The 22,273-nt window shown below is 39.9% G+C and overlaps 4 protein-coding genes across 5 annotated transcripts; 1 reads left to right on the forward strand and 3 right to left on the reverse strand.

Moving 5' to 3' along the window:
- Positions 1-41: 41 nt before the first annotated feature.
- dnajb2 (DnaJ heat shock protein family (Hsp40) member B2) lies at positions 42-5,554 on the reverse strand. 2 transcript variants are annotated; one of them, XM_079563073.1, is made up of 11 exons: positions 5,240-5,554; positions 4,606-4,689; positions 4,186-4,295; positions 4,023-4,076; positions 3,832-3,945; positions 3,657-3,728; positions 3,438-3,573; positions 3,182-3,252; positions 2,744-3,031; positions 352-423; positions 42-237 (listed from the first exon to the last, which is right to left on the reverse strand). In XM_079563073.1, exons 2-10 carry the CDS (start codon positions 4,668-4,670, stop codon positions 395-397), a joined length of 939 nt encoding a protein of 312 aa, XP_079419199.1. In that variant the 5' UTR covers positions 4,671-4,689; positions 5,240-5,554; the 3' UTR covers positions 42-237; positions 352-394. The 2 variants fall into 2 exon arrangements, with proteins under 2 accessions (XP_079419199.1, XP_079419198.1); XM_079563072.1 differs by lacking the exons at positions 42-237; positions 352-423 and having other exon boundaries at positions 2,059-3,031.
- Positions 5,555-6,382: 828 nt separating this feature from the next.
- LOC306967938 (tubulin alpha chain) lies at positions 6,383-9,042 on the reverse strand. Its single transcript, XM_079563145.1, has 4 exons — positions 8,919-9,042; positions 7,795-8,017; positions 7,554-7,702; positions 6,383-7,462 (listed from the first exon to the last, which is right to left on the reverse strand). The coding sequence occupies exons 1-4, from the start codon at positions 8,919-8,921 to the stop codon at positions 6,485-6,487; spliced, it is 1,353 nt and encodes a 450-aa protein (XP_079419271.1). The 5' UTR covers positions 8,922-9,042; the 3' UTR covers positions 6,383-6,484.
- A 1,066-nt stretch (positions 9,043-10,108) lies between these two features.
- Positions 10,109-11,759, reverse strand: LOC306967937 (tubulin alpha chain-like; the record flags this gene model as incomplete). Its single annotated transcript, XM_079563144.1, has 4 exons — positions 11,713-11,759; positions 11,383-11,605; positions 11,161-11,309; positions 10,109-11,083 (listed from the first exon to the last, which is right to left on the reverse strand). The coding sequence occupies exons 1-4, from the start codon at positions 11,713-11,715 to the stop codon at positions 10,109-10,111; spliced, it is 1,350 nt and encodes a 449-aa protein (XP_079419270.1). The 5' UTR covers positions 11,716-11,759.
- Positions 11,760-13,909: 2,150 nt separating this feature from the next.
- On the forward strand, positions 13,910-17,368 carry LOC306967942 (tubulin alpha chain-like). The gene is made up of 4 exons (XM_079563158.1): positions 13,910-14,000; positions 15,697-15,919; positions 15,997-16,145; positions 16,229-17,368. Exons 1-4 carry the CDS (start codon positions 13,998-14,000, stop codon positions 17,201-17,203), a joined length of 1,350 nt encoding a protein of 449 aa, XP_079419284.1. The 5' UTR covers positions 13,910-13,997; the 3' UTR covers positions 17,204-17,368.
- Positions 17,369-22,273: the final 4,905 nt, after the last annotated feature.

The following is a 22,273-nucleotide window of genomic DNA, read 5'->3' on the forward strand; positions in this document are numbered from 1 at the left end:
TAAATAATATATGTCCATTTCAATTTCTCTGCTCTTTTATACTTAAATAATTAATTTCTTGTTTGACATTTACAGCTCTTTGTCCTGTGTACAGACACGTTTATAAATACAATATATCCAGTGTATTATTTCCGCCCCCATTCTCAGACACATACAAAACAACACAAATCTTTTTAAAGTTTCATTCAGCAGGTAGAAGTCATGATGTCAGGACAAGTGCATCATGGGATTTTTGACCTGCAGAAACAAATGTAAAAGGAAGTCATATGTAAATGAATACTACGTGACTATAGAGGGATGCGGCTAAGGGATTAAATAAGTATTTCTAGTGGCATCACACTGGTTGTTTACCTCTGGGCGGGGTTAGGGCACAGAGCAGCGTGAGACAATCGGGTTAGCTTGTGAAGGCCTCGAAGTCTGACTCTGAAACAATAAGCACCGATATTTAGACTTACTATGCTGCTGTAAAACGTATATGCAACGATAAGTGAAAGAAAGCAATTTAATAACCAGTTCAATTCGCTTCAGTCTGTACTCGGTACAGTAGTAATAAAAGAAAATGTTACAGCTGTTATATAGGTTAGTTTTTTATTACCTTTTATATATATTAAAAAAAAGCAATAGAAAATCTTTACAAACAAGGCAACATTACGAGGTGAATCAGCATTTTGGTAGTAAAAACAAACACTTGCTGTGCTTTTTTAAGAAATTTTACATACAAAAAATAACTTAAGTTACATTAATATGTGTAGCGCAAGATTGTGGGCCCAAGGTTTGAATCACCTTGGTGGGCCTGTACCACATTATTTTTGTATAATTTTAAGATTTGAACAAACAAACAAAAACAAAAACCTCACAAATACATAAACTGAAAGAGAGACTTTTAAAATAACAACAACAACGTCACACGACTAGACGCATGTAGGCAAGGCAAGGCAACTTTATTTATACCGCGCATTTTGTACACAAGGCAACTCAATACGCCACCTGGGGTGGACATCCAAAAGAGGATGAGGGTTTTATGGAAGGGGGTGGGTAGTCACCATGAGCCGGGGTTAATTTTCTTTATCCGTGTGTGCAAAATAGATAATTGATCACAAAAAAGCATTGAACAGGCTCTAATGGGGCCCATCCCAACCCTGGACCCTGAGCACACACTACCCTCTACCCCCTCCAGTCTCCAGTCCGACGCCCCTGCTCACATTGAAAATCTTTTGTGTGGTTGTTTTTTGGTGTATTGCTTTCTTAGAAGTAAAATACAAATTGTTTATTTTCTTGTTTTATATTTCTGATACCAACAATATTTCAAATCATATCTCAATATCTCAAAATACTTCATCATAATCTTGGCCATCTCTTACTGTTCAATGGCACTGCACAACGCTTAACATTCATAGTCAAAATACAGAAAGTCAAACAAGTTAACTTATTACAACTTATTAAGCAAAAGGGGTGTAAAAAGCAGTATTCTGCTTACAGCAGCCGAGAAATGTCTGAACTTCCTGTCTTATAGTGCTTTAAACAGTTCAGTTAAGTGCATGGAACTGTATCATAATTAATTAATATACGATTTGAAAATCAAGACTTGATTATTGCACTGTCATCACTGATCAGATAAAGGTAAACTTTAAATGCAGATATAAAATACATCCATTAATTGAGGTAAGTCATGTGCCAAATGGTGACTTTACATTGCAAATAAGAAATAACTAATTCAAAAAGACGTAACCCCCCGCCTTAATTAATGTGTTTTCTCCAGTTCAGCTTTACCTTATCCACAAGGTCACAGCCAATGGGCCAGTGTAATGCCTCATTTGAAAGCTAAGACCTACAAAACTCATCTGAACAGATATTTTTCCTCAAGCTGACGTCACTTTTTTGCCTTTTTTTTTCTACATCGCTTTTTTGTTGGGTTTTCATCACATTTTTGTCCCTTTTTCATATATTTTTTGTCGCACTTTTCTGTTGTTTTTGTCACACATTTTTGGCGCTTTTCCGTCACGTTCGCTTCTGCACTATTTTGACACTTTTTTTGAGAAGCTTTTAGATTTGGGTAAAGCCAAACTGGAGAAACTGTGCTCGGTTAAGGTGGGGGTTAAGAGGTTTAACACTGATTGAGAACTGCTTGTACTGTACTACCTGTTTTTGTTTTCTTTTATTTTGGTAAACCATTCCTATGCCCTACTAATTAAAACATTCTTGCATAATGTATTATCTCCATGTCACTGCTGCAGCGTCAGTGTTGCTAATTACCGTGCAAATCCACTGAAAATCCAATCTCTTTTTTTAATGCATCAGTTGTAGCTGACTCAAAGTTAACAATACTGCAATCAAATCATGTTGTACAGATTAATTTGGCACACATGTAGCAAAAAAACAAAACATTTGCTGAATTAGCACACCACGCAGCCACACTTGTTTTTCTTTCTCGGGCTGCTGTTTTCTGTGTTTTCCTGACTTTTTAAGTTTTCTGTGGCACTATCATGACTTGGCGATGTCAGATTTGAGGTGGAATTTGACGAGGAGCCGTCCTGTCTTTTGAAGTTTTCTGTGGAACTATCATGACTTGGCGATGTCAGATTGGAGGTGGCATTTGATGAGGAGCCTGATGTTGCAGGCGACTCGGGCAGAAAGCTCACGTTGCATTCCTTTTCCTCATTTCTGACATCCTTTTCAACGCCATTTACAGTTACTACTTTTTTAACCCTGTTGGTTGTATGTATTTTAACCCCACCCCCGGCACCTGATAAAAAGTCGTTATCAGCCGCCTTCTGCTGGGCCTCCAGTTCTGACAGACTGTACGCCATCGCCATCTGCAGGTCTTCAGCGTCCTCTTCATCCATACCCTGTGCAATAAGGTCGCTGTAGTTGAAATGTGGGGCTGAACTGAAAGAGCGGTTTGTCGTAGCTGAATGAGCACTCTGCCGGGAGCTTTGAGAGGAATCGCTGGGACTTTGTTTGATCTGAGGTCCCTGTGGGGGACCCTCTCTTTTACTCAGCTCCAGGGCAAGAGCCATTTCATCCTCCACACCTGCAACAACACAAGTCCAGCACAGGATGAGCTTCCACAATTGTGGTTGCTGTGTCTTAGCTGTTTATATTTCATGCAAAAGCATATCGATAAAAATCAGATGTCTTCCTGTGCAATGTCAGCTAAAGTGCAAAATGAAAATGACCTTACCATTTATTAAAACAGACTTCAAAACTCCATCCTCCTCAATTTCAACTCTCTCCTGTCCATTTTCTTTGATCCTAAAAGCAGAAAATAGAATAAGCAAAATACAACGCAATTATAGTTTTGCCTTGTTTAATAACTCTTGCATCTCTGTAGTTATTCTGTATTTTTTTCTTTCTGTCATACTAGTCATACTAGTTTTACTACAAGTTTTCGGGAAAATTACAGTATTACAATAAATGACTGTAAGAGCTTTACATACTTTTTAGTTGTTGTGCGTTTCCCGTTTACCATACGGGTAGTGGTAGAAACTGATTTGAAGTTGCCCATTCCTCCGCCCATGCCGCCCATACTCTCCATGCCACCGAGGCCGCCCATAGAAAAGGATGTAAAGTCCGCTGGAGAGAAGATTAACTTGAAGCAGCTTTGTACAACACCGTTGTCACCTCTTCTATTTGTAAGAATACAAAATTTGCTTTACCTCCAGCCGAAGGGAAGGAGAAAAACCTACTGGGGCCCATTCGCGAAGATGAGCCAAAAGATGAGAAATCATCTGAAAGAAACAGTAATGTAGGGCACATTTTATTCATGATGGTTTATTGCTTGATTAACGAAACCAGTGCTATGAGTAATGCCATATGTGCAGAATAACTCACCAAAAAAGTTAGCAAATGGGTCCTGACCGCCAAAAAAGTCCTTGAACACATCGTCTGGGTTTCGGAATGTGAAAGTGAATCCTGGGAAATCTGAGAAGTCTGCATTAGCCGTTCCTGTTAAAATAAAACAATAAAAACATAAAAAGTCTTCAATAATCATCTACTTTCAAACTGCTTCCTCGGTTATTTACCTGCGTTCCGCATGTGGTCATTTCCATATCTATCGTAGGAATCCCTTTTACCCTCTGTGCAAGGATAAATCACATGTTTTAAACGCAACATCCAAAAATAAACACTCCTGTATGCTATCTAGAAAATTATTTCATCTGACACAAACATATAAAAATGGCTTACTGTCAGACAAAACTTCATAAGCTTCGGCCAGTTCCTTAAACTTTTTCTCTGCCTCTTCCTTGTTGTCTGGATTTTTGTCAGGGTGCCATTTCAGAGCCAGTTTTCTGTAACTGTAAAATAATAAAACAGAGCTTAAAAAACATTACGTGTACACTGCCTAAAAATAAAATTGCCGCCTGGATTTAACTAGCTGTTATTATTGAATCAAATGCTTGCTCTACCGAAAGGTGGTCCAATGAAATATTATAATGTGTGATTTTTTATTTGTGTCAACTTTTTTGTGTGTGAAAAAACAATACGTAGATCTGCACAACTGTGATGCTCATCAATCATCAGTTTTTATTGCTCTCACCAGCAGTGACATCATCAGACTTTTATTTATTTTTGGTCAGGCAGTGCATCATCATGAATTATACTTACGCTTTCTTTATGTCCTCCTGTGAAGCTGTTTTTGACACTCCCAGGATTTTATAGTAGTCCACCATTTTGATTACTGAATATTACCTACAACAAAGACAGCAATAAGATGGCATGACACATAATATGTTTGCTCTCTCATTTGCATAATTGTATTTACATAACAACTACAGTGTAAATACCTGTCCGCTTGCTTGCATACAGCAGGCCACTTTAGCCACTGAACGGTAGCTAGGTGCTTTCATTCCAATCACATGAGTGTGTAGCACAGTTAGGCCAAGGGGACTTCCAACGTAACTTTAAACAACTAAACTTAACTGGAAATGCCCCCCATAACGGCAACATGTGTTCACACGGGTATTATTACGACGTTATTTCTAGCGTTCAGGCATTTGACAACTGCTAGGCTGGTTCATATCTAACAACAATGTAACAATATGAAGTCATCTTTCCCAGAGAGATGCACCAGAACACATAATAAATTAACGTGACTTCTTATTAGTTTGGTGATAAATTCTATTTAATAAAATATGATTAATTGTATTATCATTCTCCAGATATCCATAAATTCCTAATATGGTTAGGTTAGCATAGCAGCTATGGCACTATGTGCGGCGGCTGCAACTTTGGACCTTACCGTTGTTACTCAGGGCAAGTTCACCCCCGTGTCCAGTGCCCACAGTAATGTCTCCTCCAGCTCTGCCACACAGCCGCGTACAGTCGTTCAAACTCAGTTTGCCCCTTTGCGCCGTCCACCTGCTCTAACAATAACACACCGTTATTCCCCGGCTGTACACTCCACACTTCCCAAAGATATAACAAGTGTCAGCCAAACTCAGCCAGGTCCCTGCCCTGCCCCCTTGGACCGCCTTGGACATGCCTTGGACCAAGACCAAGACCAAAGCCTGGGCTTCGTTTGACGCATGACGTCACAGCGTCAAAGAGAGAAAAAAACTGGAAGAGTCTGGAAGCTGCGAGAGTGAACTGCGCATGCCCCGTCCTGCTTCTGGCGAAACTGTAGTCTGCAAACACAAACTTATCTTTTTTACAGATGTGTGTTTGCAACAATAAATGTTTGAATGAAGAAGAAGGAAAAAAACACAACAGTTTTGGAAACCACAGACTCGTGTTTAGGTAAGACAATATGTTTTTGTTCCAAAATCTCTGTCATCCTGGGCTGAACCAGTTTACATAAAACTAGGCTGTATCACTTTGTCAGACAAAATACTGCCTTGAGACAACTATACAGGCTTACAGCTATAGGCTATATACAGTGGGGCAAAAAAGTAATGGTCAGTACTCCATTCAATCATTCACATTCATTTACTATGCATAAAAAAGAAGATACTATGTTTATATATATATATATATATATATATATATATATATATATATATATATATATATATATATATATATATATATATATATATATGAATGAAATCATTACCTTTACTTTAATTTCTCTTGCTGCACTAACTTCTGTTACTTTGTTTACATTAATGAGCACTGTCCCTATCACCAAATAATTATATTAATTGATTTGATAGCGACACAATCAGAAATAACTGCTTCTGGGATAACTAATGACAACACAGCTAGGCTTAAGTATGTTTACTCTGAAACTATAGGCTATTTGCTGCCATCCAGCGGTCATACTGTGGTCATGGTTGAAATTGAGGCCATTAATTTCTACTATCTCCTATCTTTTTTGCATATTGTATTTGTGTCTAACCATTGCAATATCACACTGATGGAATAACAGAAGAGAATATTGAGACATGTTTTTATTGATAATATTTCCATCACAGTTGCCAAATGTATGTGGGAATATGTTGCTTCCTTGATAAGTTTGGGAATGGTATGATGAATCTTGTGTCTTTCAATACTCTTCACCCTCCTCATCTTCGTCTCCAACACTGTCAGTGCCCACCTCTTCATAATCCTTCTCCAGGGCAGCCATATCCTCTCTGGCTTCAGAGAACTCTCCCTCCTCCATGCCCTCTCCCACATACCAGTGGACAAAGGCTCTCTTGGCATACATCAGGTCAAACTTGTGGTCCAGTCGGGCCCAGGCCTCAGCGATGGCTGTGGTATTGCTCAGCATGCACACAGCTCTCTGCACTTTGGCCAGGTCACCACCAGGAACCACTGTGGGAGGCTGATAGTTGATGCCCACCTTGAAACCAGTCGGACACCAGTCCACAAACTGGATGGTGCGCTTGGTTTTGATAGCGGCAATAGCAGAATTGACATCTTTGGGCACAACATCTCCACGGTACAGGAGACAGCAGGCCATGTATTTACCATGACGGGGGTCACACTTCACCATCTGATTGGCTGGTTCAAAGCAGGCATTAGTAATGTCAGCGACTGAGAGCTGCTCATGGTAAGCTTTCTCAGCAGAGATGACAGGGGCGTAGGTGGCGAGAGGGAAGTGGATACGAGGGTAAGGCACCAAGTTGGTCTGAAACTCAGTCAGGTCAACATTCAAGGCACCGTCAAAGCGGAGAGAGGCTGTGATGGAGGACACAATTTGACCAATCAGCCTGTTCAGGTTGGTGTAGGTCGGCCTTTCAATGTCAAGGTTTCTGCGGCAGATGTCATAGATGGCCTCATTGTCAACCATGAAGGCACAGTCAGAGTGCTCCAGGGTTGTGTGGGTGGTCAAAATTGAGTTGTATGGCTCTACCACTGCAGTGGACACTTGAGGGGCTGGGTAAACAGCAAATTCAAGCTTTGATTTCTTCCCATAATCAACAGAGAGCCTCTCCATCAGCAGAGATGTGAAACCAGAGCCAGTTCCTCCTCCAAAAGAGTGGAAGATGAGGAACCCTTGTAGACCTGTGCACTGGTCGGCCTGTGGAACATAAAAACAATGTAGTTGCTCTGCTGTAACTGTATATAGTCTGTAAAAATATATGTCATTTATTTTCAGAGAGACAATTCACCAGTTTGCGCGTCCTGTCCAGAACCAAATCAATGATCTCTTTGCCAATAGTGTAGTGTCCTCGGGCGTAATTATTGGCTGCATCCTCTTTCCCTGTGATCAGCTGCTCAGGATGAAACAGTTGTCGGTAGGTTCCTGTACGCACCTCATCTACAGAAAGAAAAAGAAAACATGTTGTCATTAAAACTTAGACACAAGTAGTAATTCATTCATTAGTGTATAGTTACTTTTATGTCATTTACCAATGACAGTAGGCTCCAGATCCACAAAGATGGCTCGTGGGACGTGTTTTCCTGCCCCAGTTTCACTGAAGAAGGTGTTGAAGGAGTCGTCACCTCCTCCAATAGTTTTATCTGAAGGCATCTGACCATCAGGCTGGATCCCATGCTCCAGACAGTACAGCTCCCAGCAGGCATTTCCCATCTGGGCTCCAGCCTGGCCCACGTGCATAGAGATACACTCACGCTGCAGAAACAGAATTCACGTCAAAATGTAATTCAGTCTTTTAATAAGTCTACCATGTTGTCTTTTAGTATGTAAAAAGATTTATGAAAGGATTCATGCTGAAATACAGAACAGGAAGCAAAGAAATGCTAAAGTGGTATGTGTTCAGAATGTAAAATTGCCACAACAAACAAGACTTTCTTGTTTGCTGAAGGAAACAATGACAGAAAAAAAAAGGTTTAAAAGTATGGGACAGGAAGGCCATGCCATCGAAAATGAAAACACCACCCTCCACACCCATATTCCTGTCTGTCTCTCCTCCTCTGCTGTATCTCCACCCCTCGGACTTCCTTCCTGTCCAGCTGCATAGAGCTGTGTAACACTCAGGGATGACCCCACCCTCTTCTCCAAATCTCTCACATGAAAAACTCCTAACAGCTGCAAAATGGCTGCCATCAAACTCTAACAGTATGATCCATGACCACTCCTCTTTCCTCTCTTATTTCAATCCATCCCCCACTGCCACGATGACCCGGTTTATCACTTCATACAGTGTACTTTAAGTGTTCACATCAAAACGAAAATGTAAATGTCTTAACTTCCCTATAAGGTTTTTTCTGAATCATTATTGTTTACTTTGCCCAAAAAACTTCAGGAATAACCCAGGAAATATGTCATTAAAAGCATATCAGCTGACCTACATTTTCATAAACAGCGTTATCAGGTTTTCTTGTCCCCGTTCAACGTTTTCAACCAATTTCAACAGCTAGACATTTGACAGACAAGAGAGGATTGTTGTGACTGTATCTCTCGCCCTAAAACCTGCCTATTACCATGCAGAGTAGTTGAGAAAAACAACTTTAAGGATGACAATAATTTAAAAAAAAAGTCCTAGATATATCACAAATGGCATTTTACTCACCATTTTGTTTGCTTGTTCTTTGACTGACGTTAAGGAATCAGACACAAGGCAGAAATGCGGAGGAGAGGCAGGGCCAGAGCTTATATACCAAAGGATGTGGTGGGGGTAGGCTGGAAACCGCAGTAAGCAGCTGCATATCTCATTGGCGGGAGAGCATTGCAGTTTGAACAAGAGGGAAGTCCCAACCCTGTTATCTGCCGTCATTGCTATCTGCGCTCTTTCAGTTATGGCCTGGAGTAAATGTTTAAACAAATTCAACAGTGACTTTGAAATTTAAACAAACTTAACCCGTACAAGTTAATTCTTCGGATTTGGTTGCACAATATGAAATTCATGAACCTTGATTTTTTTTTTATATGCTTAGTGCCATAATAATTATAATAATTTTCTTGTTTATGTACAGTCAAACTTTAAATCCATTTACATACAAATAGTAAGAAGTGAGATACAAAACAAAGTGTTGTGCTTTTTTATTCTCATTGTTAATAAAAGCCATTGTACATGATGATATGAATAAAGGCATTTCAATACACATAAAGATGCGGTCATTTTCAGATTTCTTTCTAGACAAACGTGGCTAAATCTTTCAATTAAAACAAAACCAAACTTTCCCTTTGTTCAAACTTTTCAAAGGCCTCCGCTGCACTCCCAGACGTATGAATAGTGGCTGACTGGGATCTCATTGTTGCTGTAAGCCACGACTGTACAGGGCTCTGCTCAAACAACACTGGCCAGCCTCTTAGTCATTTCTCTTCCCCTCACAAAGTCACAGCTGAATGGCACATAGAAACTGACATAGGAGCCCTTTCATAAGTCGCATTCCACATGGGAGAGGATATAGTGGGGGGAGGTGCACAAAAGGCAGGACCAGGTCTCAAGTTTCAGAAACACGTAGGCCACTGAGTTTGACGCACAATGAATATTTTCTCACAATATGGATTTTGTCTGAAGGCTTATGTTATTCATGTCTATTGATTAAAGATATTACAAAAGACTAAGAAGCAGTGAGTGAAGAGAGTATTCTATATTTGTGTAGTTGAGTAAATATCCCCTTATTTGTTGGAGCAGTAGGATCAGGACATGCAATTCCTTGTTAGATTAAGGTGTTTAAAGGAAAGAGACTGAAACCAAAGCATTACATGTAGTATAGTATTACAATATAATATTGTGTTTTTTTGGCAAAAACAAATTCAATATTCTTCCCCATCATCCTCTGCTTCAATATTGTCAGTGCCCACCTCTTCATAATCCTTCTCCAAAGCAGCCAAATCCTCCCGAGCCTCAGAGAACTCTCCCTCCTCCATGCCCTCTCCCACATACCAGTGGACAAAGGCTCTCTTGGCATACATCAGGTCAAACTTGTGGTCCAGTCGGGCCCAGGCCTCAGCGATGGCTGTGGTGTTGCTCAGCATGCACACAGCTCTCTGCACTTTGGCCAGGTCACCACCAGGAACCACTGTGGGAGGCTGATAGTTGATGCCCACCTTGAAACCAGTCGGACACCAGTCCACAAACTGGATGGTGCGCTTGGTTTTGATAGCGGCAATAGCAGAATTGACATCTTTGGGCACAACATCACCACGGTACAGGAGACAGCAGGCCATGTATTTACCATGACGGGGGTCACACTTCACCATCTGATTGGCTGGTTCAAAGCAAGTATTAGTAATGTCAGCGACTGAGAGCTGCTCATGGTAAGCTTTCTCAGCAGAGATGACAGGGGCGTAGGTGGCGAGAGGGAAGTGGATACGAGGGTAAGGCACCAAGTTGGTCTGAAACTCAGTCAGGTCAACATTCAAGGCACCGTCAAAGCGGAGAGAGGCTGTAATGGAGGAAACAATTTGACCAATCAGCCTGTTCAGGTTGGTGTAGGTTGGCCTTTCAATGTCAAGGTTTCTGCGGCAGATGTCATAGATGGCCTCATTGTCAACCATGAAGGCACAGTCAGAGTGCTCCAGGGTTGTGTGGGTGGTGAGGATGGCGTTGTATGGCTCTACCACTGCAGTGGACACCTGAGGGGCTGGATAAATAGCAAACTCAAGTTTCGATTTTTTACCATAATCAACAGAGAGCCTCTCCATCAGCAGAGAAGTGAAACCAGAGCCAGTTCCTCCTCCAAAAGAGTGGAAGATGAGGAACCCCTGCAGACCTGTGCACTGGTCGGCCTGCCATAGAAACCACACAGTAGAATGTTACAAAGGAAAAACACATTGCAAATAAAGCTCACAGAACCTCATCTAACCAGTTTGCGTGTCCTGTCAAGAACCACATCAATGATCTCTTTGCCAATAGTGTAGTGTCCTCGGGCGTAGTTGTTGGCTGCATCCTCTTTTCCTGTGATCAGCTGTTCAGGATGAAACAGTTGTCGGTAGGTTCCTGAACGCACCTCGTCTAAAGATTAATTACATTTTGGTTATCAAACTAAAATGATTTGCAAAAAAATATATATATAAATAAATTTTACCAATCACAGTGGGCTCTAGATCCACAAAGATGGCTCGCGGGACGTGTTTTCCCGCCCCAGTCTCACTGAAGAAGGTGTTGAAGGAGTCATCGCCTGCTCCAGTAATTTTATCAGAAGGCATTTGACCGTCAGGCTGGATCCCATGCTCCAGACAGTACAGCTCCCAGCAGGCATTGCCAATTTGTGCCCCAGCTTGTCCTACATGGATAGAAATGCATTCACGCTGTGAATAAAAAAGTAAAAAGAAGAAGGGGTTAAAGTATTCATAAGGTAAAAAGCACTGAACTACAATTCATGGTGCCAGTTTGAAATACCATTTGAATAACTCACCATGGTTGCAGAGTTTCTTCTCCAATGTTCAGGTATCGGTCAGAAGATGTAGTACTGCAGTCAGCTGTTGCACTGGGTTTAAATACCTGCTGCTTTGGGGTGGACAGTGATTTGATCTCAGTTGTAATCAGAGATCCCAGATGAGACCATGATAAGATCATCTGTTCGTCAAACATACACACAATGAAAAAGGAGGTCACCACCCTGTTTATTGTGTGGACTGTTTTGTGCTTCTTTGTGCACCTTATATTTCAGGAAGCAGAAGAGTTACCATATTACCACAAGCCATATTCTTGAATAAGGCTTTGTAGGTTTTATTCTACAATCTTGCACTTAATGTAGTCATGTTATTTGCATGATGTGTAATGCAGCTTTTTGAGCGCTATAGAAAGTTTGCTCACTTTATTTTCAACAGCTGCTTATACTAGCTCTTATTATGTAAATATACTCTTAAAATTTTGAAACTTTTACATTATTCATGCATTTTGTTTTGCTTTTATTAAAATAATTGATGGCCTGTGTTTAATCTCTCAATCTGAAATATTTTCCCATCCTCCCCCTTTTCTTTATAGGCAATACAATATACAGGTATACGGGACTTGCTCCTAATTTCTTGTTTGCCCCTAACCTCTCGGGAACAATACAGAAACTAAATACCAGTGAAATGACTCATAGGGTGTCACCTGACTAACTACTATAAACAGTGTATTCATTAACATTGTGTGTTACAATTATGAGAAACCATGGAGCTTATCTGTAGTGTTCATTAGATTGCCATATGCATTGCCACACCCAAACATTATCCCAACCCAGTTATGTATAGTTCTGTTAACAGCTGGAGTGAAGTAGGTTGTATACAGTTATGCAAAGCCGTGGCCTTGAGGGTTGGGCTCAGATCTGTGACATTTAAAACATGTTGAGCAGCTTTCAGAGCCAAGCCGTCATTCACACACTGACATGTTCCTCCATGTTTTCACCATCTTTCAAAAGCATCCTAGTACATTTGATCCAAAACTGGATATTGAATTCAAAGTTGGCACTTGTGGAGGCCCTTAAGATGAGAGTGATAGCCTACTGTCAAGCTAACTCACCTTAAGCTACGTCTTTTCAAAGCCACAGTTCTACATTTTTTATAGGCCACCTTGCGTTTTTGCAGAGATTAACTATAAAACGGCATCAGTTAGATCTAGGCATTGTGTTACTGGTGTTCCTAATACCTGATGTTGATTAAAATAAATGTTAGCCTTAGGGAGAAATGCTACAAAAAAGAGCATGTTTTAATAATTTGAAATAGTGCAATAATTATTATGATATACTATATAAAATCAATGTGGTGCAGGCCACATGACAACCACCACTGAGCTGCTGCTTGTACACATAGCCGATAGCAGTTTTCTTTGTGAGCTTCTTGGGGTAGTTTAATGACATGGTCGTGGCCTACTTCTGTTGTCAGGATAGGTCCCTCATGCACAACTACTTTGTGCATTCATACAGTGCAGATCACATGCTGTTTGTTACTGCTCAACAGCTGTGTAATGTCAATTAAGACATGGAGATTAAATCTGAAGAAAAGAAAATTCATAGGGACTCACTGGGACACATTGTAAAAAAAAAAAATAGGACTGTGGGTATGTTTGAATGTAATCACTTGTAAAGTAGTGTCAAATCATAGACGTCTAGGCACTTCCAGATGCCATTTCTCAGCTCACTGTGCTGGACTTGGTGGAGAAGGGTGTGACATTTGACACGTCACGTTAAACATTTTGCTACAGGGGATTTGGAGAAATTACGACCTCGTGTGTTCGTCGTGTGTAAATGCCAGTACAATTTATTAATTTATTTATTTTGGCTCTGGAATTCCTTGTCGAGGGCGTTTACCTACTCATAAGCGGTTTTCAAGATGTGTGTGCGTGTAGAGGCAACACTCCCTTTCCATTCAGCTATTGAGAATACATGGCTTAACTTAATGTCTCAAAGTTTTTGAATGGACTATATGAAAAAAAAAAAAGATCAAAAGGACGAAGTTAAACATTTAGTCATTTGCATTGTTTTTCCAGCTTTGCGCAATCTTTTAGGCTATGTCTTCTAAATCTGTTGCAGACCCTGAGGCGTACGTCATTATGAGGTGGGCGGGGCTTGCCTGACTGAAATGTGACAGCTCCGCGCCCACCTGGCAATACATACTTACTCACTCGGACCACATTGACGGCCGCCGGGAGAGGTGTGGAAAAAAAAACCATCCAAGTTCTATTTTTGTGCAGAAGAAATTCAATTTAGAAGCCACTATGGTGAGTATTATGATCTCTTGTAAATTTGGGGAATACAATAATGCTGTTATATTGCAACACATATTGGCTTACAAACCTTTGTCATAGATTGAAGTTATTTATGGTGGATGATAAGGCTTCCCCCCTGTGGCCTCTGTTATCAGCAGCCCTTGTGTCAAAAATAGAGCTTTTATCTTATTGCTGACTAACAGTTGAGTCCAAACAACAGTTTTTAATGTAGCCCACATATTCAATAGGCTGGGCTAAACAGACACAAAATGAATACAAATGGATAAATACAAAGCGGGCAACCTTTGGTAAATGACACTTTTGAAAATTGGGTTAAAACAAATAATATTCCTATCTATTTCAGGTGAGCTCCAACTGGAATTGTCAGTAAGTCAGTGGGGTGTGTACCAGCATAGTGTTGAGGGTGTGTTATATGTGACCAGACAAGTATATCTACTAGATAGGAATGTTTTTCCCTCCCAAATTTAAAATGCATTTGTAACTAACTAATGGCGCCTAATGTCCTATCTTCGACCATCAACCTGCTTATAATATATTGTATAAGCTATTCTTAAATTGATAGATAATAGTTTTATATATTGTATGTTTGTACAGAGCAGTGTTTTAAACTTATGGCTTGCTAATGGCCTTCACTCCATGTTTACACAGTGGAATATAAACACCAGTCTGTTAGCATTGTCTGTTGTGTCAAAGTACAAACTTACCATCCGACACAATCATGAAGTATGTCTATGTTATCGTTACTTACTTGAATGTAACAATTTTATAGACTTACAAGTGTAAGTTGGTCAAGGAGAACATAAACAGGTCAGGTTAGTCAAATATAGCATCAGGGTGCCTTGTTGCAGATGGTGGACTCTGTCAACGAACCTGGTCATTCAGACCCACTCATATTTAGTGACATTTATAATGGTTGTAAATGTACATTAATACTTTCAGCAAATGCCATCACTCATCCCAATTATTCATGCAAAATAAAGTCTGTGGAAAATTCAAAATGGCACCAGCCACTATTTTGAGGACTACCAGTCCGTGTTTACTGAAAGCCTGCTCTGTTAGGTGTCAGGTTAGTCTGTGTGCTCAAAATAGTCGCAGCAGAGATCTGCTAACCTAAAAAATGATTGAGAGTCGACAGAGTCACCCTCTCTGGAAAAACAAATGCTAACCCTAACTTTAGACATAGACTCATACTGGGTCTACTGACAGATAACTTCTGTATGTTTTCTAATGTGTATTCATGTCTATGGATTGATAAAGTTGGTTGTTTAAATATAAGTAGCCAACTGACTGTGTGGTAAGTCAACAAACCGTACAGGGAAGGGCTTACACAAACACAAGTCTTCACTCGCAAACTAAACCAAACACATGCAACTAATCAACATATATGAATGAACTCTAATAACCTGACTTCTGTTAAGCCATAATCTCTGCTTCAAAACAGTCACATGAAATCTGGTGACAGCTGCAACATATCTGGTGTGCCTGTTCTTTCACCTTCAACCTCCTTTCCTCTGTATATTCCTTTCCCAATGCAAAAAGTGTTCCATACTGCTTGGCAACTTATAATACTAGTATTTCTTTCTATACAAACACATTTGCACTCACATTAAAAGTCTTAAGTAATTTAATGAATGTTTAGGTTTAGGTTGTTTACTGTTCTCAAACTCTGATTTTTTTTTTGTTCCAGCGTGAATGCATCTCTGTGCATGTGGGCCAGGCTGGGGTCCAGATGGGGAACACCTGTTGGGAGCTCTATTGTCTGGAACATGGCATCCAGCCGGACGGCCAGATGCCTAGCCACAAACCAGTGGGAGGGCACGACGATTCCTTCACTACATTCTTCAGTGAGACTGGGGCAGGGAAGTATGTTCCAAGAGCCATCTTTGTGGATCTGGAGCCCACTGTCATAGGTATGAATTTGTGTTTCTGTTTTTGTACACACTAAAGGATCACTGTTCAGAGACTAATCTGTATGTCTCCTCTCCAGATGAGGTACGCACAGGCGAATATCGACAGCTTTTCCACCCTGAGCAGCTGATCTCAGGGAAAGAAGATGCCGCCAATAATTACGCCCGTGGCCACTATACCATCGGAAAGGAAATCATTGACTCGGTGCTGGACAGAATCAGAAAGCTGGTAAGATTGAAACTGAGTAAATTTAGTATGATTTAGGGTGCTGTCATAATAGAAAGGATTATAATGGCTTTCTTCTTTTATAGGCTGACCAATGCACTGGTCTTCAGGGATTTCTGGTTTTCCATTCTTTTGGTGGTGGCACTGGCTCTGGTTTCACTTCTCTGCTGATGGAGAGGCTCTCAGTTGACTTTGGTAAAAAGTCAAAACTGGAGTTTGCTATATACCCAGCCCCTCAGGTGTCAACTGCAGTGGTAGAGCCATACAACGCCATCCTGACCACCCACACAACCCTGGAGCACTCTGACTGTGCCTTCATGGTGGACAATGAGGCCATCTATGACATCTGTCGCAGAAACCTTGACATTGAGCGCCCCTCTTACACTAACCTCAACCGCCTCATCAGTCAAATTGTGTCCTCCATCACAGCCTCTCTGCGCTTTGATGGAGCCTTGAATGTTGACCTGACTGAGTTTCAGACCAACTTGGTGCCTTACCCTCGTATCCACTTCCCTCTCGCCACCTACGCCCCTGTCATCTCTGCTGAAAAAGCTTACCATGAGCAGCTCTCAGTCGCTGAAATCACCAATGCCTGCTTTGAGCCAGCCAATCAGATGGTGAAGTGTGACCCCCGTCATGGTAAATACATGGCCTGCTGTCTCCTGTACCGTGGTGATGTTGTGCCCAAAGATGTCAATGTGGCAATTGGCAATATCAAAACCAAGCGCAGCATCCAGTTTGTGGACTGGTGTCCTACTGGTTTCAAGGTGGGCATCAACTATCAGCCTCCCACAGTGGTTCCTGGTGGTGACCTGGCCAAAGTGCAGAGAGCTGTGTGCATGCTGAGCAATACCACAGCCATCGCTGAGGCCTGGGCCCGACTGGACCACAAGTTTGACCTGATGTATGCCAAGAGAGCCTTTGTCCACTGGTATGTGGGAGAGGGCATGGAGGAGGGAGAGTTCTCTGAAGCCAGAGAGGATATGGCTGCCCTGGAGAAGGATTATGAAGAGGTGGGCATTGACTCATTTGAAGACGATGAGGAGGGAGAAGAATATTAGGTGCCTCAGAAAAAAAGCAAATGACAAAAATCTATAAGTCATGGTTGCAATAAATTTGCTGTTATCTTTTTTTTTTTTACTTTATACATATAATAATGATAATAATATATGTTCATAGTTATAGTTCAAATATTAGTACATTTGTTCACTTTATGTATTATATTGTATGTACAAATGTAAAACAGAATTGGAATAACTGATTGTGTATGTGTATTGGAATAAAACATTATTTCCAGTGTATTTTTGGAGCATACGTTAAAATGGTAATCTGTATTTTATTTGATCAACGTCTGACATCTAGTGGTTCATCTGCAAACTGCAAACACAGAGACAAGGGAAAAGGAAACATAATACATATATATATATTCTATTCTAAAGAGTAGGGTCAGGGTGTACTCCAAATTGGCTATTTGATACTATATAGATAATCTTAAAATTGCTATGGTACTTTTTTTTTTTTTTTTTTTTTTTTTTTTTTTTTTATTAACTTCTTTTGCATTTCATCTTGAGCAGTAGTATACAGAGATTAAAAACATATGTTGAAACAGAAAATAAAGAGTACAGATTTTGGTTCCATTGCCAAGTTTTCTTGATTAACTGTATCTCTGTTCATGTCCCCTTGGTGTGAGGCTATTTCAGAAGAATAACATTGTCACGCCGTTACTTCTGTTTTATATGGGTGATGTCCCGGTGTAGCGGTCGCTGAAGCGACAGCAGGAGGGGCTGACGGTTCGGCGCTCGCTCCACCCATCTATTTATCAAAGTGACAACATTCTATCAACAGCAACAACACAAAAAACAAGACAGACATAACATTTCAATACTTTTTACTGGTGACATAAGGCAAGGCTACGGAATAACGCCGGCTATTTGTCAAGTTGTAATGTTAAACTGTTCCACGACGTTTAAGGTTTTGACTGATTTTTTGTTGGCAATAATTTTGAGTGATTGCAGATAGTTGTTGATCTCCATTCTTAGTAGTTTGATCGAGGGCTTGTACTTTAAGAATTTAGCTTTGTGTATATGAAATTTTCCATAGAGAATGAATAAGTTAACCATATATTCAATATTACTATTTTTGTGGTTAAAGTGCGTGACAATATGTTGATAATCTAATTTAATAGGACAAGTGATTTTTTGTGATAGAAACATTTGTAGTTTGGACCATACTTCATGAGTATATGCGCAGTCGTAAAATAGATGTTTTAGAGTTTCAGTTTCCAGATTGCAAAATGAGCATTTGTTGTCAATATCGCTAAATTTCGCTATATAAGAATTAGTAGGGTAAATGTTGTGAATAATCTTCCAGTGAGTTTCTTTGATTTTGTTACTGATACAGTACTTAAAGGCCACTAGCCACGTTTTGTTCCAGTTCACTTCACTAAAAGTGGAGCTCCAATGGGCTTTGCAAGCTGGTGAGATTTTGTTTTGGTTCTGAATGTGGTGGCGGATGAACTTATTGGAGCATTTGTTACTTGTAAAGTTGACACCGTTGATTAAAATGGGTTCTGTAATTATAGCGGTTTCTTGCCTTTGATGAGCTTTCATTAGTTCTTTTATACCAATAGGAATAGCTCTCATGACTGAGTTGAATTCCCGTGGTGGAATGGGAAATTGATGGTGGTTGATAAAAGACCCATATGAAATGAGTTGGCCATTTTCAAATAAATCTTGTACATGGGTAATCTTCTTCTCAAACCAGTTTTGTAGGTATAATGTTTTGTTGCATCTTATTATGTTTTCGTTGTTCCAGATTAAGCTCTTATGAGGTGAAAAATTGTGTTTGTAACACATTTTCCATGCTAATAAGGCTTGTTTGTGAAATGCACTTAATTTTAAAGGCAATTTAGATATGCTATAATTACATTTTAACAGAAATTGTAAACCTCCCACCTTTTGAAAGATGCTATTTGGGATGAAGTACCACAGAGAGTTACGATTAATAATACACAGTTTGATCCATTTTACTTTGAACGTTTGGTTTAAGACTGAAAAGTCCAGGGTTTCTAATCCTCCTTCATCTCTGGAGTTACACAGAATTGTCCTTTTGACCCGGTGCTGCCTATTTTTCCATATGAAATCCGTAAATATCTTGTTGATTTCTTTGCATGTTGACTCTGTAATCTCTAATACTAATGCAGGATAGATAAAGCGAGATGCGCCTTCTGCTTTCGTGAGCAGGGTTCTTCCCCAGATTGAGGTGTCTCTTTGTGTCCATAAGTTAAAGATATTTTTGGTTTTCTTCAATTTGGGGAGAAGATTTTGTTGTTGTCTCTCTCTACCATCCTTACTGATATGTATTCCTAGGTATTTGACACTACTTTTTACTGTAATACTTTGAAACACGTTCTCATCACATTCATAGAGACACAAGATTTCACATTTTGAGGTATTTAGCTGTAAACCGGAAGCATCCGAGAACCTTTGAACCAGAGTTATAGCATTCTCAATCTGATGTTTGTCTGAAAGAAAGAGTGCAGTATCGTCTGCTAACTGAGTAATTTTTATTTCCTTGTCAAAGATATTGATGCCTTTGATCAAGCTGTTCTTAATTTGAATGGATAAGAGTTCAACTGTTAGCAGGAACAGAAAGGGCGCCAGAGGACATCCTTGACGGACAGATCTTGAAATTGGAAATCTTGAAGTAGTGTTAGGATACATCATAACACTGCTGTCAATATTTTTATAAAGCGTTTGAATTACTGAGACAAAGTTAGGGCCAAAGCCAAAGCTGTGTAACGTTTTGAATAGGAAATGATGCTCTATAGTGTCGAAGGCTTTGTAAAAGTCTAAAAATAAGATTAGTGCGTTCGTATTTATATATTCTGAGTAATCAAGCAGGTCGAGCACCAGTCTTATGTTAGAGCTTATATGCCTGTTTGACATGAATCCTGTTTGAGTTTCGCTTATAATTTCTTGGAGTCCAGCCTTTAGTCTTTTGGCAAAAACCGATGCAAAAATTTTGTAGTCCACATTTAGGAGTGTAATTGGTCTCCAGTTTTCTATTGATAAGACATCTTTTCCTGGTTTAGGAATCAAACATATTGTTCCTTGCTTCATAGTGGTGGACAGTTCTTTTTCTGTGATACACAATTCAAATGCCTCAAGTAAAGGTTGTTCAATTATGCTCCAAAAATGTTGATAAAACTCAGCTGATAGACCATCATTTCCTGGTGATTTACCTTTTTTAAGTGCTTTCGCAGCTTCTCTGATTTCTGTTCTTGATATTGGTTGCTCACAATTTCTTTTGAAGTTATCCGAAATTAGCGGTATATAGGTTTTGATTGATTCTATAAATCTGTCAGACACATCAGGTTGAGAAATTGTTTTGTATATATTGCTATAAAAGTGCTCCACACATTTTGACAACTCTTTGGGGTTGGATATTGTCTGGTCCCCGACTTTCAGTGAGGTAATATTGTTTCTTTTTTGATTCCTTTTTTCTAGGGAAAAGAAATAGCTGGAATTTCTCTCCCCATTTTCTAACCATCTACTTCGAGACCTTATAAAGGCTCCCTTGGCTAAGTCCATATAGTACTTGTCAATTTCTTCTTTTAATATATTTATTTTTGCTTCCTCCTCATCGTTTAACTGTGTTTTGTGTAGTAAAACATTTAGTTCTTCCATTAAATTGGTTTCTCTTGCAATATTATCTTTTTTCATTTCTTTACTTCTTTTTATACCCATCTCTCTTACTTTAAATTTGAAGATTTCCCACTTTTGTACATGATTCCCTTCTGTTTGATTGAATATTTGTTGAGCCAAGTCCTCAATTGAATCACAAAACACTTGGTCCAAGAGCAGCTTATTGTTTAACTTCCAGTACCCTCTAATGTTACCACTTTTTAGCTTTGTTCCACAGATATGCATTAATATTACTTTGTGATCAGTCAAAGGTGCGTGTTCATGTGTAACTGCCTGCGTGAACTGTAAGCACTCATTAGATATCAACCACAGGTCTATTCTTGAACGTTGTGTCCTGTTTAAGTTATTCCAGGTAAACTCATTGGTATTTGGGTTAAAGAATCTCCATGCGTCCGTCAGATTTAATTGATCGCTTACATAATTAGTACATTTGAATCTTCCACTAGGAACAGTTTTAGCAGGTATCCTGTCTAGTTGGTCATTAGGCGCATCGTTATAATCCCCTCCAATTACAACAAAGGCATTTTGATATTTGGTCTGCAACACTTGAATCTTATTGCATATCTGTGTGAACATTGGTTTGGTCATTGAAATGGAGTTATAACCGTACACGTTGCAAATAATGAAATAACAATTGTCCATTTTTTGCACCAGGATTATATATCTCCCCTCTTCCGAAAGTACCGATTCGACTACATCACCCTTAGGTTTGATCAGTAACGTGGCGACCCCTGCAGATTGATTAGTACCATGAGAAAAATAGCATTGGTCACCCCATTGACTCTTCCAGAATTTGATGTCACTCTCCAAAGAATGTGTTTCTTGTAATAATATTATATCAGCATTTTTCCTTCTGCAAAACATAAACATTGCTTTTCTTTTGACATTGTCTCTCAAGCCTCTGACATTTAAAGAAAGACATTTTAAGGAACCAAAGTATTGTTCATCTGCTTCTATCTTTATTCAACAAAAGGAAAACATATAAACTGAGAACTAGAGCTAAATTATGAGCACCTAGAGACCTATTAATTGATACTGCATTTACAAGGAAATCTCAAAGGGAACATTGTCAAACCCCGCTCCCTCCCTTCGCCCACAACCCCCTCCCGCCACCCCCCACCCCCCTCCCCCCACCCCCCAACCCTTCTCTTTAGTCAATACTCAATGTAAACACTGTAACTAAATTAGTTTACCATCAATGTATGCTTTCACGCCGATGAAGTAGGCTTTCTTTCCTAGTTTTCTTGCTGCGTCCACTTGTGGCCACTTGGAGCTGCGGATCTCTTTGTCTTTAGCTGTCAAGTCTAATTTGAAGTGCAGTCTTCTGGCTTGAAGGACCTCCGACTCCCTTGCCGATCTCCATACAAGGTCTTTGTCGGATCTGCTGAGGAAACGGATAATCACCGGTCGGGTGCGCCCCTCTTC

This window comes from Gobius niger (genome assembly GCF_951799975.1).
Source record: "Gobius niger genome assembly, chromosome: 9".
In the NCBI taxonomy this organism is placed as follows: Eukaryota; Metazoa; Chordata; class Actinopteri; order Gobiiformes; family Gobiidae; genus Gobius; species Gobius niger.